Genomic DNA, 22,292 nt, shown 5'->3' with positions numbered 1-22,292 from the left:
CCATGCGCGAATCACGTGATCTAGGCGGTCACGTGACAAGTTATTTTTCTTTCTATAAGAAAAACAGTCCATTTGTCAGAAATGGCCAAATCTCAGCAATAGAATTCGTGGATAAATATATCTTCTAGAATGAGCATGGTGACCATCATAACCCGAGTCCTCTGTACATATTGGGAGTGTCGTTAACTCAATGTGGATAAAATTTGGGTGCCTCCTTTCCATCATATCTGATATCTGATATGTTTAAAATGTAAAGTAAACGATATTTTAGGGATTAAATGATTATATTATTATTAGGAAATTTGACTATTTTTCTTACTTAAGTAGGCAATCTTTCATATGAAATTGCTTAAGAAGTGACACATCTCTTTCCCAGCTTGCTTTCACTAGGCAACAGAACAAACATCATCTTTAAACATCTCCTTTCCTTCACTAAAACAATCAATCCAAATAATAACGAAACTTTTGGAAACTCTTGTCTTGTCTTGTATACAAATTTTTATATATTATTGCAAAAGAATTTCCGAGATATGTTTAACTTTGCAGCTGTTTGTTACTCGAGTACGACAGAGTCAACCATTCTTTGTCACGGGTGATCTACATAAGGACGTCATTTTCACATTGTGACGTCAAAAACACGGAGCAAAACATTTCATCGCATATGCTATTTATAGAATATGTGAATGACTCTATATTTGAATCCACACTTTTCAAATGTCCCTTGGCCGCTATCTTGGGGGATAAACCTATACAATCCACACAGTAGCCTTTGTAGTTTTCAGGTTTGTAACTTCGTCATTTGACTTTAAAAAAAACTCTGCCTTATGTGTACTGATTGCCCCAAGATGGGGATACCCATACATTGAAAGAAAAAAATTAAACACAATTGATTTATTAGACCACGCCCAAATATTGGGTTGCATAGAGAGGAGAACTGACGTTTCTTTCCCTATTGACATTTTGGTTGACCCCGCAAAGAAAAACAACTTTTGTAAAGTATGGATTGGACTATGTGTGCCAAATTTTATTCTGATCTGTATTTTTGTAATCTAAGAACAAATAAATTATAACATATATCCAGACATTTACTTCGATACATGTAATCGTTGGAAATGCATATAAAATACTACAATTCAGCGTCCAGAAAATTACTAAACTCGTTATGACTATAAGTCTGACATAGAGTTTAAGACTAAAATTTGACTCCAAAAAATCGGCGTATAGGTGAGTATACACGGTAAATATAGAGATGGTTCTATTTGATTACCCCTTGTTTAAGTTCCCTTTCTTCAAACATGTATCAGACCCGTAGTACGCTGGGGCTGCCTTTTCTTAATAAAACGTATATTATTTGATTTGCTATAGTAAATAAGGAAATTTTCCATTAGATACTGGCCTTCTTTTATTTTTACAAAATTATATTGACACATAAAAGTGAGTTGGATTGGGCAGCAGGCAAAGCTTATATCAGCCCTCTCTATATTTTACTACTGTAAAGTGGAGTAGCGGCAAAATCTGGATTTGGAGAAATAAAGCTTTTCTATTTCCTGTCAGAATTTTAGGGAAGTTAACCCCCCCCCCCCCCCCCACACACACACACACTTTGTACTGGCCTGTATATTCAATAGGCAACATATAAAAAATAGGACCACGACAAATTACGTTTACTAGGGCTGTAAAAACTCAATACAATTGTCAAGCAGTTTAAATCAACCCAATTGCTTTTTTTTCTGTAAGATAGTAGGTTATTGAGGGAACGAAACTAGAGATATCACATATGTCGTGGTCACGGTACATAACAAAACAAATATCGAATGTTATTTAACTTTCAGGATTTCCTTCAAAAAAAATTTTCTTTCATTTTTAGCCAAGAAGGTAAGATCATTTATCAAAAGTATGACTTTCTCAAATCTTAGCAAATTTTCTGAAATTTTCTTTTAATTTGTTTTTATTGCGATTAATCTTAATGGTAAATATCCTTATATTTTTATCTGCATTTTAAAAATATATTTTGCTAATGTACTCGGCTTTAGATAAAAAACAAAATATTATCTTTTATCACACCTATTTTATTTTGAGAATGCTATACCTTTACTCTTAAAATATGATTTGATAAATAATATGAAAGAGAAGAATAACGTTTTGTTAATGGAGGCTTGAAAAAAACATGAATATTTTTTTTTCTATGAATCGAAGGATTCAAACAATCCCAAGGTATCATTTATCACTGTAGGCAATCCATATTGCATAGTTATAGAAACTATTCATTATGGAGGATTCATTCAGAAAAGCTCGAAATCATTTTGCAACCTGGGCACCAGAGCGACTAAGAGTTCTCGAGGAGCTAAGAACTATAAGAGATGAAATTCAAGAACAAGCTAGGATTCAATCCATTGGAAACATCACGTATTCTAGTGTGGGGCTGATTGGCGGAGGATTGGCCATTGCCGGTATAGTAACAGCCCCTTTCACTTTTGGGACTTCTCTTGCATTAACTGTGGCGGGTGTTGCTACGGGGGTGACTTCCGGTGTCGCTGGGGTTACTCATGGGGTAGTTAAAATTGGAATAGTGAAAAAACAATGTAACCAGGCAAAAGCAAGTTTGGAAAAACATGACACAACATGCAAAGAAATGAAACGATTGGTTACCTTGCTCCAAAAGGATATTGAAAAATGTATGAGAGATGGGAATGCATTGAAAATTTCGCAAGTAGGCCAAGGAGTAAAGCAAGCAGGGAGCGCTGCAATACTCGGCAAAGGCATTTATAAATTATTGGACGACATTTTTCCTTCAGCAATGAAAAATGTTTCCAAGGGGGTCACCAAACTCTCTACAGAAGCCCTTAGTGCTCTGGCTGCTGTCGGAATCATAATTGATTTGGGTTCTCTGATTTGGAACGCAGTGGACATGTCTAAAATCGAAAAGGGCCAACTGTGCGCCGAGGCAGAGAAACTACAAAAAGTTATCGAACAAATGCAACATGAGTATGATGTATTAAAAGAATGCTTCTGTTGATAAAAATACCGTTAGTATTGATGTTATGTATGTTTGTAAAATAAGTTTTCTTTGTCGACATTATATATTTTGAAAAAAAACTTTTAATCAGGTCCCGGGATCATGAAACATCTTAAGCTTAAGTCAAAATTTTTATTTTATTATAAAATGTTGTAAAGGTCGAGGAGACCAATATTAAAATATTTTTCAATATTGCTTCTCAAAAGAGTTGTTATCTGCAAATTTCTAATTGAATTCCTCATTTAATGAATATTTTATAAGTGATAGAAAATTTGACTTAAGTCTAAGTTTGTTTCATGATCCTGGGGCCAGGACTATTATACCATATTATGTGTTACCTTTATATGTTATCATTTTATATTCATGTACTTCCAAATACATGTATTTCGTTTTGTCATAATTTAAAGAGAAAGTTGAAATGTGCGCCCTGTGCTTCCTGTATCATATTCTTAGTCCTACTATGGTTATTTTCAAACTTTTTAAGTTTATAGATATTTATCATTTAAACCCCTTCCTTTAACTGAAATTAAAAGAAATGGAAAGACTATATGAACAATTTGTTATGGCTCCATCAAATACGACTTCTTGCAAAATAATCTTTGTTTCTAAGGGTATTATTATAATTGTACAATGTATTTTATTCAGTTGAACCTGGTTTTCATTCTTTATCTTAAAATTCTATTCTCGTATGTCAGAAAAATCAATTTCTTAAACTAAAATTCTTTAAAATCATGTGTCTCAGTCAATTCAACCAACGTAAACATGATCTACCCTGGTTAAACTACCAAAAAGATTAAAACATAATTTGTCTAAATGATGATTGAAGATCGTTTAAACTAAATCAACAAAATAGCAAAAAATGAGCTTTACAGAATGTTATCACACAATACATGTATATGCCAAATTTTACTTTAAAGGACATACGCAACGTACCTTACCTACTGATAACTTTTCAGGATATTAATTTAATATTATAGTGCCATTAGATGTTCATAGACAAAATTCAGCATGCATTACCAGGGTTTTTTGGAAGATATCAAGTTATGATTATTTTTTTTAGCATTATTCAAGCCAAAAGATACAAAAATTACAAAACATAAATTCCAGAGTTTTTCCCAATCAAATTTGTTTTAGAAGAGGTGTATAAATCCATATATTAACATTTAAAGTATTGCACACAAGTCCTTCATTTAGTGGAACCCTTCAACTCCAGAAAAGAACCCAATAATGTTCAACCTACGTTGCGTATGACCTTAAATTGAATCTTTTGACAAATGTTAAATTACATACACATTATTGTCAACTACGTACAAAAACGTTATCTTTGGAATTGAAAACACACCCAGTTTCTTAAAGAAACAAGAGCAATCACACTTATCAGATTAATTAAAGATGTGATATATTTGCATTCTACTGAAAGGAGATACCAAATTATTAATAATACACAAATGGTCTGTTGAAAAAGATGAACTGTCCTCCATTCTTAAGTATCCTGGTTTTGCGTCATTACTCTGAAATAATTAATAATTTGAATTTTAGTATACATTTCATACATTCATTTAGTAACATTTTTTAATCCAAAGTACAAGATTTTACACACACACTCTCACCACACCCTAACACCCTCTCATACACGCAATACTTTGCGTATCATTACTGTTCTAGAGCAGTTTTTTCACATTGTTTTTTAAAAAAAATCATAAAAATTAAGAAATTACAGATTGAAAAATTTAATTACAATTTTGTTAAACTGATTTTTACAACAATTATCCAACTGATACCAGGGTAGGTAGATTGACGTTGTAAACATGTGCTTTTGACGGTATGATAAACGAAAGCTCTTTACTGTGACGCACAAAGGGTAAAATTGACAAACATAGAACTTTTGCATGACCAGGGTAAATTTTGTTCAATTCCTAAAAATATTAGGTTTCAGAACATAAAAAAAATCTATTTTTATGGAGAAAAATAAAAGTACATTAAAAACCGCCCAGGAAAAACCATAGATAAAACATACGAAAAACTATGGAAACCTGTGTCCGAACGCAAGTGTTAAGTTATGTCTCGGGGTGAATATCGGACTTATTCATATAAAATATATATATATATATATATATATATATATATATATATATATATATATATATATATATATATAAAAAGCACTAAAAAACCAACAACACTGTATATCCTAAATGTCGGATCTACCAAGTAGATACAAGGTCACGGATGGAAATTTATATAAAGCACTAAAAATGACCAACGACACGAACAATAAAAATTGTCAAATTTTCGGGACGCCCTGTCCCTTCCTCAGGACAAAGAAAAAAGTTAAAAAGTCATAAGAACAAAGGAAAAAGAGAAACAAAAACAACTAGCACTACTACTAAACTACTAAACACTAGATATTTACATACTTAATTACATGATGAATTGGAAATTTTTAAGAACACTAATAAAGAAAGAAATCCGGACCGCTATGAAATGCGTCCGGTCTATCGGGTATACTCGGGTGAAGTGCGATTTACATAATTGAACGAATTAATTATGCTAATTAATTACGACAATCAGTAAATCGTACATTGTTTCATTCTCTCAAAATGGCGTAAATTTACTTAATAAAGAATAATCAGAGAAAAATAATATAGCAGGGATATCTAAACATATGAATTATGATCAATTATAAATTTTGAAATATTTAAGGACTTATTACCGGGAAAAAATAATTAACAAAGGTGTAAGCAATACATAGTTATGAAAGTTGTTCGAGAGTTGGTGACGCAAATTAACTGAAGAGTTTACACTAAATTGAGAGAATAATCTTGTTTAGTATCATCAGGAATTGGGTCTAGTTTACGTTCATTCTGGTGAAGTCATTCAGTTTGTTAATACCATTAGGGCGGAATGACTTCAATCTGTGCATCCAGAATTTTTCTTTGCTTTTTCTCTGAGCATCTGTCCATCTTGGGCTATGGTCAATCACCACTACTGTCATGTCCTCCCATTTGTGACCCTCAAGGTTGAAATGTTCCCCAACGGGTTCATTGAGTTTTTTGGTCCTAATGGTCGAACGGTGGTTATTGACTCTCCTGCGGAGATCTCCTGTTTCACCAATATACTGTTTGGAGCAAACTTTGCAACTGATGAGATAAATGCAGTTGTCAGTATGACAGGACAAATTCCCTAGTATTTTGTAGCTGCGGCCTGTAACAGGGCTGTTAAAACTGTCTGTGTCAGTGCTGTGCTTACAAAGAAGACATCTTCTGTCAGAGCAAGTCTTAAAGCCCCCGTTAGGTAATGGGTTGTCCAGTCTGGTTCTTACTACCATGTCCTTTAGGTTCCTTGGGCGTCTGTATGCAGCCAATGGGGGTTCCTTAAAGACCTCTGCCATTCGTTTGTTTGAATGGAGAATTGGTAGGTTCTTTTGAAGGATACCGCTAAGGTTCTTAAGGACGGGATGGTATGTGGTTACCAGAGGGACCCTGCCGCTATTGTCTTTCTCCTTGTAGCGTAATAGGTTTTGCCTGTCATGTCCCGCCATCTCATCAATAGCTGTTTGTACGGTGCGGGCATTGTAGCCTCTTTTGCATAAGTGGGACTTAAGAAGACCACTTTGCTCCTGATATAAGGCAGGGGACGAACAGATGCGTCGAATTCTGGTGGCTAGACCCTTAGGCACTCCCTTAAAAGTGTGTGGGGGATGACAGCTAGAGGGCATAAGATATAGGTGGGAGTCTGTGGGTTTGGTGTGGAGACTGAATTCGATTTCACCATCAATCAGGGTAGATGTAGTATCTAGGAATACGTTTTTCGAATTAGATACGTCTACTGTAAATTTGATCGATTGATGAAAGGTGTTGGCAAACGTAATGAATGCCTCGAGGCTCTCGCGACATTCCACCCACTTCATCTCTATATCGTCAATGAAACGCAACCAGCTATGGGGCCTAAATGGTGCTTGAAGTAACAAGTTGCGTTCCAGTCTGCCCATGAAGACATTGGCATAAGACGGTGCCATTTTCGTACCCATAGCAGTGCCATTAACCTGCAGGTAATGTTCTCCATTAAACATGAAGTTGTTGAACTTGAGAACATGTTCAAGGAGCTTAGCAAGGGACTCTGTAGAAGGAATTTGTATGGATCTACTATCCCAGACTTCTCTACAGGCTTCGATACCCTCATCGTGTGGAATATTGGTGTACAAAGATGTGACGTCCATAGTCACGAGGAGGGTATGATTTGGGAGGCCAGTAGAGGGCGTCTTGTGAATGTAGTCCGTGGTGTCCTTGAGATAGGATGGCAAATATATATATATATATATATATATATATATATATTGAATTTATACAATCTTGTCAAAACAAAATAAGAAAAAAAATGGTGCTCCGTGCACTGAGAAAGACCGGCTTAGAATGACCTTAACTTTACGCCACTGACCCTTTATACTGGCCTTTCTATGGCCCACCTTGTATTACTATGCATAGCCATTCAAACACGTTGCTGTCATAGAACGTTTTCCCGCTATTCTCCGAAACGCGGGAAAACTCTATTACCATGGTCTCAGAACCCAGTAATAAATGTAAGTAGACCAACAATTTTGATGCAATCTTTTCAAAAAGTTGTTAGAACATACTTCTCGCCTTTGCATGCTCCAGTTGAATGTTGTTTACAAGTTTGAACTAAAAATGAAAGTGATGTGACCTTGACATACACGAAAACAACAAAACGGTAGAAACTACCTTTGTTTTTCCGGCAAATATATTGTGCAGTCTTTTCTTGCTTTCCGTTTTCATATGTCTTTCTCTGTATGCTACAGATATCTTTAAGAAGCACATGTTTTTGACTCATTGTGTTACTTTAAAGAAGGGGCAGTAAATATAAAACATCAAGTTACAGCTGTATATAAGCTCCTGAAATTTGAAACATAATGTAAACGAAGTCCCGTTTATAACAGTTAACATATTTTTGGAGTTGCATTTAATATGTTAAATTATAAGTTCAGCGCAACCAAGTTCTATAAGCTTATTCTTCTCTCCCGGATGTTGACTTGGCATCCAGATATAAACTGTTATAAACGGGACTTCGTTTACATTATAAAGGTGAGGAGAAAAAAGGTTTGGGGAGGGGGGGGGGGGCTTTATGATATTCTTTTATGAGAGGAAACGAAAACTTCTTACTTGTCAATCATCTTTCCCCCACATCTCTTCGCCCCATGCCGCGATGTTTCTTACTGGATTACTGATTACTCGAACCACAGCATTTGCAGGATAGGTAGTTATCCCTGCTCCAGCTGAATTTGTCTTCTTAGCCACGTCAATTGAGTCACCCGCTGCTTCGACTGGTGCAGTTAACAGCCCAGTTGCAGTTGCGACTGGAACCCATATTGGTGATGTGAGTATTGTGGCGAACTTCTTCAATCCGCTACTTTTGTTGTTATTGTTGTTATTGGACATTCTAGAAAATTCATGAAGGATCAATTTTATGAACATATTTGAATCTATTATACTCAGAGGCACTTAAGACCCGTTTCTCGAAACGTATGATTAAGAACTGTTTCAAAAACGAATGAATTTCATCGGAAGACTGCACCACAGTTGTTTCGCCAAACTGTATTATTCTTTTGCTTGTCAGGGAATTCTTATGTGGTTGTGCCCCCCTCCCCCCATCCATTGATTTTGTTCGAGGGGGTCCAAGAAGAAAAAAAAATGGTTCTTTAGCTATCCTTCAGATGATTTAGTTCATTTCATTTTTATTTTCTAAATGTGAATTTTTCATCATTTGCACAGGCAAATGCAAAAGTGTAGTATCACATTATACATTTTGTCAACAGCGTTTGTTTTTTAACCAAAAGGGTTTAAATTTTATCGAAAAAGTTTCTCTCACACAGTCTTTGTTATCAAATGCACCCTCAACCCTCAACCCCCACCCCCACCCCCACCCCCACACATACAAAGTGCACTTATGTTATTTCCGAGCATACATTGTCATGTTTAACTCCAAAAGTAATTACATAAGACATAATCTTATTTTCAAATAATTTTAATTAAAATTTAGAAAAAATAAAGAATAAAGATAAATTCGTTGAAACTGTAATATTTTTAACTTTAGACCGGGTTTTTGCTACAAGAAATTCAGAGAAAACTTACGGAATAAATGTAGGACGATATGTTACATTTTTGACTAGTTCTAGCCAATTAAATATCAATGCGGGGCATTGAGATCGGTACTTATAATGAGACCGTAAACTTTGGTCCAATGTCGCAAAAGATGGTGCCACGAAGATTCCTTACTGTCCATTGACCCAAGTGCCGAGTACAAGTTGATAAGTACAAGTGCATGTATACATAGATTTGGAGCCCTTCACCGGGCAAATAATCAAATGATTCCTAAATGCATTTACATCAAAGAAATAACTTATCTTTAAGGGCTTAACTGCTACATTTGATGGTACTGGGGCCCTGGGCTGATTACAGAGGTCATTTAGAGGCATGCCGTAGCATGAAATTGCGGAATGATAGACAAAAGGCCAAGCACAAACAGTTCTACGAAACATGAAATTTAAGTGGAGCGTTAGAGACTATATAAGCACCGACCAATCAATGAAAACTTTACTGAGCCATGGTAAAGAAAAAGCACCAGAGGCCAAAGGAGACATTGCCGGAGCTAGGGGAAAGATTACGACGACTAGCGCATTTAGCGTACCAAACAGCACCACATAAGGACCTGTTCGTCGATGTCTTAACTGATTTTCATTTGGTCCTAAAAATACAGCAGTCGCGGCTTAAATCAGTATATGGTGCAGTTCGGTTGCCGTGGAGATTGAAGCCTTCTGTTGAGCTGAACGCCAGTGAAGCAATGATGTAACCGTAGTTTTGCAAGAACAGCAAATATTGAATAAGATAGATCATTAGAACCTGTTACTAAAGCACAAAAAGATTTGAAACTATTACGATATAACTTCGGTCGTAAATACGAGACCATGAGAACAAAATATCCGCTTTCTCAGATCGCATGGAAACCAAAAGACAGAGTAGAATAGACTAATCGAGTTCAATACAAAGTTTTAAGTGCCATAAGCGTGGTAGTCGAGACCACAGAGTTAATGCATGTACAACATCCTCGAACGAGCCAGTTAACCGAGGCTAAGCCAAGGAATATAGAATCGAATACGAATTTAGTCACTCAATCACGAGTTGATATTCAATCTGGTATTAATAATTAAAATGCAGTGTTCATAAAATGCCTTGTACGTTGTTAATGGATACAATGCTACACAGATAATTTTGTCAAATAAAGTATTTGAGAACATGCTTTACCTGCACTGAAACTGTCGAGTTAATGGCCGTAACACAGAAAACAATACTAGCTATAGCCGATGGAACGCCATTGCAAGTGCAGTGTAAGTGCGCATTCAACTTTATGATGGGAAAAGATGCATTCACTTTTGAGGCAGTTGTCACCACCATCAGCAACGACAGCATCTCATGTTTAGATTTTGGCTGGTGTCTCTTCAAGGAAAATGTATGTAAGGGAAACTGAGGATGAACTCGAATTTGAGGGTTCTTAGGATGTGTCAGAGATAGTCTGACAGTGAACAATTCGTTAGTCTGAACAATTCCACCAAGGAGTGAAATGATAGGTCGTGGAAGTTACTTGTCCTTAGCAATATGAATTGTAAGGGACAATTAGTAATGGCGGAATTCAAAAAATTGGTAAAACTTTGGTTGCGAGATTGATAGACCCTTGTGACGATGTCATGGTAAGGTAATTGAACTTATCTAGCAATCCTCAGGTTGTTTACAAAAACACAATTGTTAGTTGCACGTCCGCTGTTACAAGTTTTGTTGAAGATCACGATAAATTAGGTAACATTGGTTGCGAATGCAGCTGCATTCCAGAACAACTCAAAGAGTTGTACTATGAGGTCATTAAAGATTTAAATCCTGACATAGCGAAGAAAACAAAGTAATAACTCCGGCAGTTATTTTTTAAATCAATAGATGACTTCGGGAGAACCTCTGTCATCGAACATAGAATAAACACGGCAAATGCTTAGCCTACGAAACAACCCAGAAAACAATGATGGTCATAAAATCATATTGGTAGTTTCGGACTACTTCACTTAATGGACGGAGGCAGCCCCACTCAAAATATGGAGGCTCTAACTGTAGCAGAAACGATTGTTGAACAATTCGTTATCAGGTTTGGTGTGCCAGAAGTGCTACATAGTGATCCAGGTAGACAATATGAAAACCATTTATTTAAAGAACTTTGTAACCTTGTTGGTATTCACAAGACTCGAACTACGGCCTTCCACCCGAAATCGGTTGAAATGGTAGAATGCTTTAACAAGACATTGGCCACTATGTTAACTGCATATGTGTCAGACCATCAGCATGATTAGAACAAACATTTACCCCTAATATGATAATGTTAGGGCGGTAAGTTTCAACACATTTAGATATTGTGTATGAACTGCCTATAGATCCTGAAAAGACCTTTGTACACGCATATACATTTAATTTACCAGATACCAAATAGTCGAAGCTGAACAAGAAAGATGCTTTGAAAGGAATGCCACTGAAAAACAGTTTGAAATTAGTAAAAAGGTTTTGGTAATTTTTCCTCGAGAGAAGTATGAAAAAATTGGTAAGGTCCTTATGTATTTATTATACAATTTATAGGGGTGCAGAAAGTGGATCAAAAGAAAACCACATTCATACACATTGACAGGTTATAACATTATGGATATCAGACAACTAGATGATAATGAATCTGGTCTATCAGAAGAAAAAGTAAGAAAAGATAAGGTTGTAGACTATGATAGAAATGGTATCAATACAAAAGAATTAGATACTGAACCGGATGATGGGTTATATAAACCATCATGAATCTTGATGAGATAAAGTTAACATCTTTTAAGGAACCAAACACGGATATGGCATTAATATCTCCAGGAGCACCACACAATAAGCTCATGGTTGAGAAGCCAGCAGACTGGAAACGAGAATATGGATCATGCATTTGGCCCAACGTCACTATCTACTCAGGATGAGGAAGCCCACCAAAGAATAGAAATTGATATGTTTGACTTTTTTGTGATTAAACATAGACAAGTGAATGTACATATACTACACAATTATTTTTAACACATTACATGTACTACACAAATATTTTAACACATTTTCTAGTATTGAAGCATAAATTGAAATTTTTCATTTCCATGCATTGAAGTATGAGTGTTTTTAGAAATAAAGTAATCTAAATGTTAAACTCCCGCACAGAAAAATTGGTGTTGATCAATGTATAACAGCGCGATTGTTTATTTATGTATCATTTCTTTAATTTCAAAAAGAAAATATATAATAAGTTTATGTACTACGTATATCTACACGATCATACAGACGCATGTTCTTTGTAAACAGAGATAATGAGGCTGGAAACACAAGATAAAAAAAAAAAAATAAGAATAATTAAAATTCTTAGCACCATTGAACGATTAATCAAAGTTATTAAATTATATATATATATATATATATATATATATATATATATATATATATATATATATATATATATATATATATATATATATATATATATATATATATATGTATGTATGTATGTATGTATATATATATATATATATATATATATATATATATATATATATATATATATATATATATATATATATATATATATATATATATATATATATATATATATATATATATATATATATATATATACATAAATTATAATTTGATGTAATTTTAGAACATAAATCAGTTTCCAAAAAATAACTTGTAACGTGGAATTTTCATTTAAAAATACTTACCTTTAACAAAAAAGGATAGGTAACTATTACAAATCAATATGTGTCCTCACCTAACCTCTCTAAATTTTTGCTTTGTATTTGTATGTGTATGTGTATAATCATGTGATTTGAGGTAACATATCGTTTAGGGTATCATAGCTGAATTGTTCAGTGGTTTTCTATTTGCCGATTGGCTACAAAGTGGTTAGATGGTTAACAGTTTCAAGTAGGTCATAATTTATCTTCATATGTGCATGTATGAGCTGGCTGATTGCAGTTTTTTTTATTACAGGTATTTACCTTAATGCGTCTGGATCTATAATAAAAAAGATTTTTGCAGATTATACTAATATATTGAGTGGGTAAATTAACTTTACATTATTTTATCATTTATTCCAAGATCTCTAAATGGCTCAAACTTGATCACATGATTAAGAGTATAACGGTATGTAGACTTGCGTTACTATTTATAGAATCTGAAATGCATATCGACTTGATGTTTTTTTTAAATGGAGATAATTTTCTGTAAAACAAAAAATAGTAATTATTTCACAATTAGAGCTAATACAGTGTATGACTTGATGTTTGTAAAAAGAAAGTTATACTTCATCTTGTATTTTTTTTAATGTTCTGTTATTGGTGAGATGAAAGAATGTCCTGAATTAGGATCCAGTTTATATTAAAACATATTGGATATGTCAAACATTAATACAAAACATAAATAAATGTAGCATTTCGAATAAGTAACTCATCTAAATTACTCCAACGAAATAAAGGAAAGACACTTCCATGAAACTGCTTAATTTACTTTCATAGCATATTGATCTCTAGTCTCTAAATGTTAAAGAAAGATAATTGTGCCTTGTTCCCATTATTTATGTGTTTTGTCAATCTATGTAAAAAAAAACAATGTAGCCCTTTAATTTGGTCAATCCATAGATATATTGACTTTACAAAGAAAGCATATCTTCGTGCTCGGTGACGGTCGTTATGCTTTTCTGTGAAGTTGAGATATCTATGGATCGACCTCATCAAAGGGCTATAATTATATAATATTGCTTTCCATTTTTAACTAGATGATTTAATTATTAAGTGTTGTTATACTTCGCACTATATTATGAGTGTTTCTATTTGATAGAAACAAGTATTACGACTTACAGCTTTATATGTTTAGCGGCGTAACATTGTGGGGGTCCTTAATCTGAATGTTGAACGAAAGACAACAGGATATAATTTGTTTTTAATATTTTATTAGATTTTATTCAATAAACATACAAAAATACTCTTCTTTGGCTCTGCGGTCCTCACCTGAAATAAAAACAAACCAACCACCCTTTCCAACGAATGTTAATATAAAAACCACCCTTAAACAAATCCCTTTAGTAAACACGAATAGACCTAATGCTTTAGGTTTAGAATAAAGTTCCAACTAGTGATTTCTTCACTTAGTGAGTATAAATATAAAATACCAGGTTGTAGCAAACTGTATAGGGACAAAAAGTTATGCTAACATCTCAACAAAACTCAATACAATGCACCATGCATTTGTTAGTTTGTTGTTAGTAATAATGTCAGGAGTTATAAATATCACGTTCAAGTCACTTCTTGTGCCTTAGTAAATATTATTCAACAATAAACAATAACGAGTCCAGATCACTACTTGTGTCTGAATAACACTCAAACTAATGAAGCAATCAAGTGTTGCTAACAACTAATTGAGTGATAATTACCTATCTAAATTCTTCTAGGCCCTGCTCTTGTAAGGTCATCGTTATCTGACAAGATTTGGCGACCGCACAGTGAGTGAGACAGCAGACGTCTGACCGTTAGACGCTGGGGGCTCGTATATAAAGCCTTTACAACCTTTATGACGTCAATCACTCAATGCATGAGATTTGGCGCCATAACGTCAAATAGCTGGAAAACTTCGGATGCACTTAACTATTATACTAATCAGAGGTGTTCCGAATGTACTTTATAGCTTTTACCGCTTAGTATGAAAAGCAGAGTGTAATTATAATGTTTTACTCTAATTATCAGTGAATGGATTTATCATTTATCCAAATTATCAGAGGTAAGCACATTAGGTACTATGTAATTGCATTTATGATGCAGTCAATGGTTTATTTACGTTACGTATTCCTCAAAACATGAAGGAAATTCGGAACGAGGTGAACAATTTGCACCTAGATCATAATAAATTCCAAATAACATTAATCAATAATCACAGATAAATAAGAATAAATGTCAGTACATATCATTCATTCAATCATTCATCGAATCATTATTTTAACGATTCATATCACAAGAAACATCTTGTTTACTTATTCATAATCCTAGTGGAGAATGCCAAATTCGTAACACAAGAACGAACCTAACCTCATCAAAAGTCATAAATGTATATTGTTTTGTATAATATATTGTATACAATACATTGTATTATATTGCATTGCATTGTATCGTCATATTTTGTCAAACATGTTTGCCTTATAATATGTTATGCTAAATAATCACCTTTTTTAAAATAGGTGAAACATGTAGGTCGAGGTAAAAAAAAAATACACCTTACTCGGTCACATCTTTTTACAGGCGAGGAAAAAAATATGATGCATAAATATAAAATAAATCTATCTCTTCTCTATCAAAAGTTATAGGGAAAATATGTTTTGAAAAGTAGGTATAACTTTAAGGTCAAAGTCACGGGGTCAAGATTCATTGTGTATTTTGAGAGGCCTTGTCACAGACAATACACATGTGCAATATAAAACCTCTACATTTTCTCTTTTGAAATTTTTTTGCCAATTTGCAGTAATGTTAAAATTTTTGGAAGGTAGGTCAATCTTCAAGGTCGCAAGGTAGACGATGATATATTCTCAGGGTCAAAAACCTTCATATATTTAGGAAGATTTTTTCACGAGTAATATACTTGTGAAATATGAAAGTACAATCTCTTCTCATCCAAAAGTTTTGACCAAAGTTAACGTTTTTGTGGCAGACGAACATGTGGTCTTGTCATGTTCCTCTGATAATAGATAGTTGCTGACATAATAATTGAATAAAAGTTTAACTTTATAAAAAGTTTCCCTACTATTGGTTTTGAGCAATGTATATGTAAACATGGACACTTTCACCTGAGCAATTAACCAAAAGATTTTATTTAAATGCATTTACTTACAATGAACAATAGGTGACATTAACATAAAAGGAAACCAATTTCAAACAGATGAAATGGTGCTGAATATTTCAATATTCTCAAAAATTTCAAAGAATATTTTACAAAAATCAACAGCTTAAAAACTTAAGAATTTTCAACTTTATACACAACAATTCCCCACGATAAATTAAAGTCCAAGCTTTTTTTATATCATTGACAACTGCTTTTTCTAATAAAAATGGAAGTCGTAAATCTACTTACCTGTGGCCTTTTTCACAAAAAATCTTACGACTAAGACTAAAATTTCATGACTCTGTAACTCTTGATCTAATAAAGATATTGTTTTCCTAATTAATTCATTGCAATTCAATCAAAAAATTTTAGCATAATGTTATAGAAAAATATTTTTTGCAGCTTAGATATTTGTTTTAGAATGGGTAAAATTTTAGTCCTAGTCGTAAGATTCTTTTTGAAAAGGGCCACTGGTCATTAGTCATTTGCAAAGTCATTTGTTAAATACATTCTGATTGCACACACAAGTACTCTGACGATGACATCAAAAAGATGCTTGAGTTTCTGATTGACAATGTCTTTGTGAATTTTGGAGACCACGTTTTCCAACAATCTATTGGAATTCCCATGGGTACCAATTGCGTTCCGTTATTTTGTAGACCTATATGTATTTTTGTATTTATATGAAGAAGAATTTATGCAAAATTTTACACGTGTAAAGAAAAAAAAACATTTGCTGTGGCCTTCAACTCGACACTTAAAAATTATTATCATTCTATTCCATTTACAAATTCAGTGCGCTAAATAGTACTTGTAATTATTGAGGTTTTTTTTAAAAAAAAATATCCCGGATTGTGTTTCAAAAGGCTTACAAAGATTTTTTTTTTAAATGTACAGATTCTCATATTACACGTTCTGAAAAAAAATGTACGTAAGAATGTCGAAAATATGGAAAAAGACGATGTCATTGAAATAATAAAGTCACACAACAAAAATAAATTCGTTCCGAAAATATCTGGGTTTTTCGTTTTTTCCGTGAAATTCGGTTCCTTAAACATTAATCTGAATTCATACCAAATATATAGCATGGATTCTTATGACGTCTATAATAACCATAGCGATGTATTAAAGAAGCCCATGGGCCTCAATGCTCGCTGGAGTCCCACTGACACCTTTTTATTCTTGAAGAATATTTTTTTTATCAGAAACTGTAATTCAAACATACTTAAATTAATTTGACCTAAGAACAAAGTGCAAATTTATATAATTAAGTGTTACCTGATACACTTTAATGTTTCATAATTTTTTTTTATATCAAAAGACGATTCTACCCCATTTAGTTTTGCTTTTCCCGATATTTGCTTTGTGGCAACTTTATTGACTATTTTCCTTGTGGTCCTGGAAAAGTTGAAAACTCGAAAAATCTACAGACTACATAAGACGTCACCTCTGCCTCAGGTGAACAAAAAACCTCCGAGGAATAACCCATACTGATGTTTAAGGAAATTTTTTTTACCTGTTCAATATTGACATTTGTCTTCAATTTGCAATCCTAAATGATTTTCTATAACCTTACAATTGACAAGCTGTTGAGTTTTAAACCAGACGTTTAAAACTGAAACTCGGAAATTTGATGATTCACTCTATGATAATACTTACAGAATATTTTAAAACAAATTTTAGCAAACAATTTACTTCGTGAGATTCCTCTCCACCATAAAACGTGTCAAGAATATACTGATTGATTTAGTATTTACATATTATCCTTGGTTACTTACAAATAGAAATAATTACTTTTCCAAGGATCATGTCTTTATAGAAAATGTATCCTATATTTTTTTTTATTTCAACATTTGTTAATTGAATCAATTTACATATATGAGTTAATGGTTTTTTTTTTTTACTTACTTATGAAAAGTCCTCCTTGCTTATTTAAATGTTCATTACAAAGTTCTAGAGAATTGATATATGTAGGTTTTTCACTTGACTTCAAGAATAACCATAGTGATATCTTTGGAGAGGACAGAGGTATGATGTATTCTGATGCTTTGGAGCAATGTTGTTCAAAGTCTAATTGTTTGCTATCATATGTTTTAGCTTTTTTTCTAATGCATGCAAAGTTAATAAAAGAAATAAGTTACTCTGAATATTGACCTGGTACATGGCTTCATATCAAATTGCATCTAAATCAACTATCGCAATGTTTGATAAAATTACAGATGTGCAGCCCATTCTAATATTGGAAACATTTTTAATACTACACAGACTATTCATTATTAATTCTCTTATGTTTTAAATCTTTAAGCTCCTAAAGCTTTTTTTCACAGACTTTTCATACCTCTCCTCAAAGAGAAATTGCGCAGTTCGTTATGAAGTCTAGACGTCTGAAACTTTTGTTGATCCACTCTATGATAATACAACATTGTCTTTAAAGACAAAGACATTTTAACGAAGACTGTACACGTAATGTAATCCATATTAACCCTCGCTCAAGGTACATACACTGTTTTTGTGATCACAGAACTTTCTCACTGTAATTCTATTTTTTAGGTTGATAAAACTTTCAAATTAGTCTTAGAAATTTGAAACAAAAAATCGCGACATTTTATTTTTGATTTGTTCAAAATGATAAAAATTAAACATAGAGCATCTTAAAGAAAATAACTTTTGATAAAAATGAAACATACGGAGATAACAGTATTCAAGACAGTATTCAAGATCAAAAATCCATAAAACAATACAAAATAGGAGCAGAGTAAACACGGACCTCCAAACCATCAGAGGTGGGATCAGGTGCCATGGAGGAGTGAGCATCCCCTGCTGACCGGTCACACCGCCGTGGGAAATAACGCAAAACTTCGTCGTCAATTCAGTGTATACATAATGGACTAACAACAAGTATGAAAAACGTCAGTCAGCATTTGACTCATTGATAAATTGTAATGACAAGGTATCGGCTATAGAACTTACATGTTCGAAATGATGACTTTAAACGAGACTGCTGAAATTCTTGTTTCATCAACTTGTTTGTCAATAATTTACCTCATTTTAGAAATTATTTATACGTAGAGCATGCTTTTGTGTATCGAATCAACTGAAATATAGAAGCTCCGTATGCAGGTGATGAAGGGGTATATTGCTGTATAAGTAAGGGAAGTTGACGATTGAAAAGTAAAAGTCATTACGTTTATCATAGAGATAACCAATAACGTCTTTTTCAAGTAAAATATCCAAAGAAGAAACAAGTATGTCAGACTCTGTTGTATATCATTAATTTCAAGTTCACCAGGATATATCGTACTGACATAAAAATGGAAATTACCGTTGTTAAAATGTTTTTAAATTTAGTGTGAATTATTGGTGTAAATCACAGACTTGCCGGCAGGCATATTTTTCATGAAGCGCTAACGTGGCTACGTGACAAGTCTGTGAGATTTACACACCAATAAATCACACAAAACTTAAAAGCCTTCTTTAATTGTACTTTTGCCATCCTGTTTCATCAAACAAAGTATACGAAGGATGATCAAAAAGTTTGCGAACTAATTGAATAACTTTCATTAAAGAAATGATATAGAATTTCTGTATTGAAATTTTAAGTAGTCTTCTCCAATTTTAACGAGCATCTGCAACTGTTCTGTTCATGCGCGAATCACGTGATCTAGGCGGTCACGTGGCAAGTTATTTTTTTTTCTATAAGAAAAACTACGTGTGAAGTTTTTATCGTAAATAAAATCCGGAAAAAAATGTCCTACCCTAGACTAAAAAAAACTACTTTTTTTTGTTAAGTGTAGGATTTTTTTTCATTAAAAACATCAGATTCCTGTAGGAAAACAGTCCATTTGTTAGAAATGGCCAAATCTCTACAGTAGTATACGTGGATAAATATATCTTCTAGAATGAGCATGGTGACCATCATAACCCGAGTCCTTTGTATTGGGAGTGTCGTTAACTCAATGTGGATAAAATTTGGGTGTCTCCTTTCTATCTTATCTGATATGTTAAAAATGTTATTTAAACGATATTTTACGGATTAAATAATTATATCATTGTTAAGAAATTCAACTACTTTTCTTACTTTAAGTTGCCGATCATTCATATCAAATTGCTTAAGAAGTGATACTCTGTTCCCCAGCTTGCTTTAGATTGGCAACAGAACAAATATCATTTTTAAACATCTCCCTTCCTTCCCTAAAACAATCAATCCAAATAATAACTAAACTTTTGGCAACTCTTGTCTTCGTAAACCGTGTACAAATTCTTATACGCTATTGCAAAGGAATTTCCAAGATATACGTTAAACTTTAAATTAAAATACAAATTGAATGTATATATTGTTCAATTTGCTATAGTAAATACATTTTCCTTTAGATATGTAATGTCCCTTTTTTTATTTTATTTTGGGGAAGTTACCCCCCCCCCCACTTTGGGAACCGTTGCTACGGGCCTGTATATTCATGTGTAGGCAACATATAAAAAAAGAGGACCACGACAAATTACGTTTACCAAGGCTGTTGAAACTCAAGCACTTTAAATCAGCCCAATTGAATTTTTCTGTAAGACAGCAGTTTATCGAGGAAACGAAACAAGAGATATCATATATGTCGTGGTCACGGGACGTAACAGAACACATATCGAATGTTATTTAATTTTCAGGATTCCCTTAGTATAAGATTTTCTTTCATTTTCAGCCAATAAGGTAAACTCATTTATTGTAAGTATCACTTTCTCAAATCTTAGCAAATTTTTTGAATTTTTCTTTTAATTTGTTTTTATTACCTTTAAACTCAATGGTAATTATCCCTATATTTTCATCTGCACTTTTGTCGATGTACCCGACTTTAAATAAAACCCCCCAAAATATTATCTTTTATCACACATATATTTCATTCTTAAGAATGCTATATTTTACTCTTAAAATATGATTTAATAAATAATATGAAAGAGAAAAATAACGTTTTGTAAATGGAGGCTTGAAAAAAAAACATGAAATTTTTTTCTATGAATCCAAGGACTCAAAGTATCTCAAGGTATCATTTATCAATGTAGGCGACACATATTGCGTAGTTAAAGAAAATAATCATAATGGAGGATTCATTCAGAAAAGCTCGAAATTATTTTGCAACCTGGGCACCAGAGCGACTAAGAGTTCTCGAGGAACTAACAACTATAAGAGATGAAATTCAACAACAAGCTAGGATTCATTCCATCGGAAACATCACGTATTCCAGTGTCGGGCTTATAGGCGGGGGACTAGCCATTGCTGGCATCGCCTTTCACTTTTGGGACTTCTCTTGCATTAACTGTGGCGGGCGTTGCTACAGGGGTGACTTCCGGTATCGCTGGGGTTACTCATGGGGTAGTTAAAATCGGAATAGTGAAAAAACAATGTAACCAGGCAAAAGAAAGTTTGGAAAAACATGAAACAACATGCAAAGAAATGAAACGCTTGGTTACCTTGCTCCAAAAGGATATTGAAAAATGTATGAGAGATGGGAATACATTGAACATTTCGCAAGTAGGTCACGGAGTGAAGCAAGCAGGGAGCGCTGCATTTCTTGGCAAAAACATTTTTAATTTGTTGGACGACATTTTTCCTTCCGCACTGAAAAATGTTTCCAAGGGGGTCACCAAACTCTCTACAGAAGCCCTAAGTGCTCTGGCTGCTATCGGAATCATCATTGATTTGGGATCTTTAATTTGGAATGCAGTCGACTTGTCTAAAATCGAAAAGGGCCAACTTTGCGCCGAGGCAGAGAAACTACAAAAAGTTATCGAGCAAATGCAACATGAGTATGATGTATTAAAGGAATGCTTCTGCTGAAAAATATACCGTCAGTAGTATTGTTATGCTTGTAAAAAAAAGTTTTTCTTTGTTGCCATCATACATTTTGCAAAAAAACTTTTAAGCAGGACTATCATACTTTATTATATGTTATCTTTATATGTTATCATTTTGTATACTTCCAAATACAATTCATGCATTTCGTTTTGAAATAATTTAAAAAGAAAGATGAAGTTTACACCGGGCACTTCCTCTACTATATTCCAAAACTTTTGTTTCCAAACTTTTCAAGTTTATTTATACAAACAGAAATTTAATATATCAACCCCTTTTTTAAGTATTCAATGCATTGTTAACTGAGTTGTAGAAAGAAATGGAAAAGAACAATAAGTTATGGTTCCATCAGATAAGACTTGTAGTATAATATTCTTATGCGTTCCATATGCTCAGAATGAAAATTCTTGAACATATTGTTTCCCGCAAATCGGTTATTTTTCAGCCAGAA

The 22,292-nt window shown here is 33.4% G+C and overlaps 1 protein-coding gene and 1 pseudogene across 1 annotated transcript; both read left to right on the top strand.

Moving 5' to 3' along the window:
* Positions 1-2,080: 2,080 nt before the first annotated feature.
* Positions 2,081-3,054, top strand: LOC134278851 (apolipoprotein L3-like). The gene has a single exon (XM_062761156.1). It carries the CDS (start codon positions 2,270-2,272, stop codon positions 3,014-3,016), a length of 747 nt encoding a protein of 248 aa, XP_062617140.1. The 5' UTR covers positions 2,081-2,269; the 3' UTR covers positions 3,017-3,054.
* Positions 3,055-21,057: 18,003 nt separating this feature from the next.
* Positions 21,058-21,971, top strand: LOC134278850 (apolipoprotein L3-like; annotated as a pseudogene).
* The last annotated feature ends 321 nt before the right edge of the window (positions 21,972-22,292 follow it).

Source organism: Saccostrea cucullata, unplaced genomic scaffold (assembly GCF_032062105.1).
Source record: "Saccostrea cucullata isolate Sc308-1 unplaced genomic scaffold, CSIRO_AGI_Scuc_v1 ctg6248, whole genome shotgun sequence".
Taxonomy (NCBI): Eukaryota; Metazoa; Mollusca; class Bivalvia; order Ostreida; family Ostreidae; genus Saccostrea; species Saccostrea cuccullata.
This window is presented reverse-complemented; position numbering and strand designations above follow the sequence as displayed.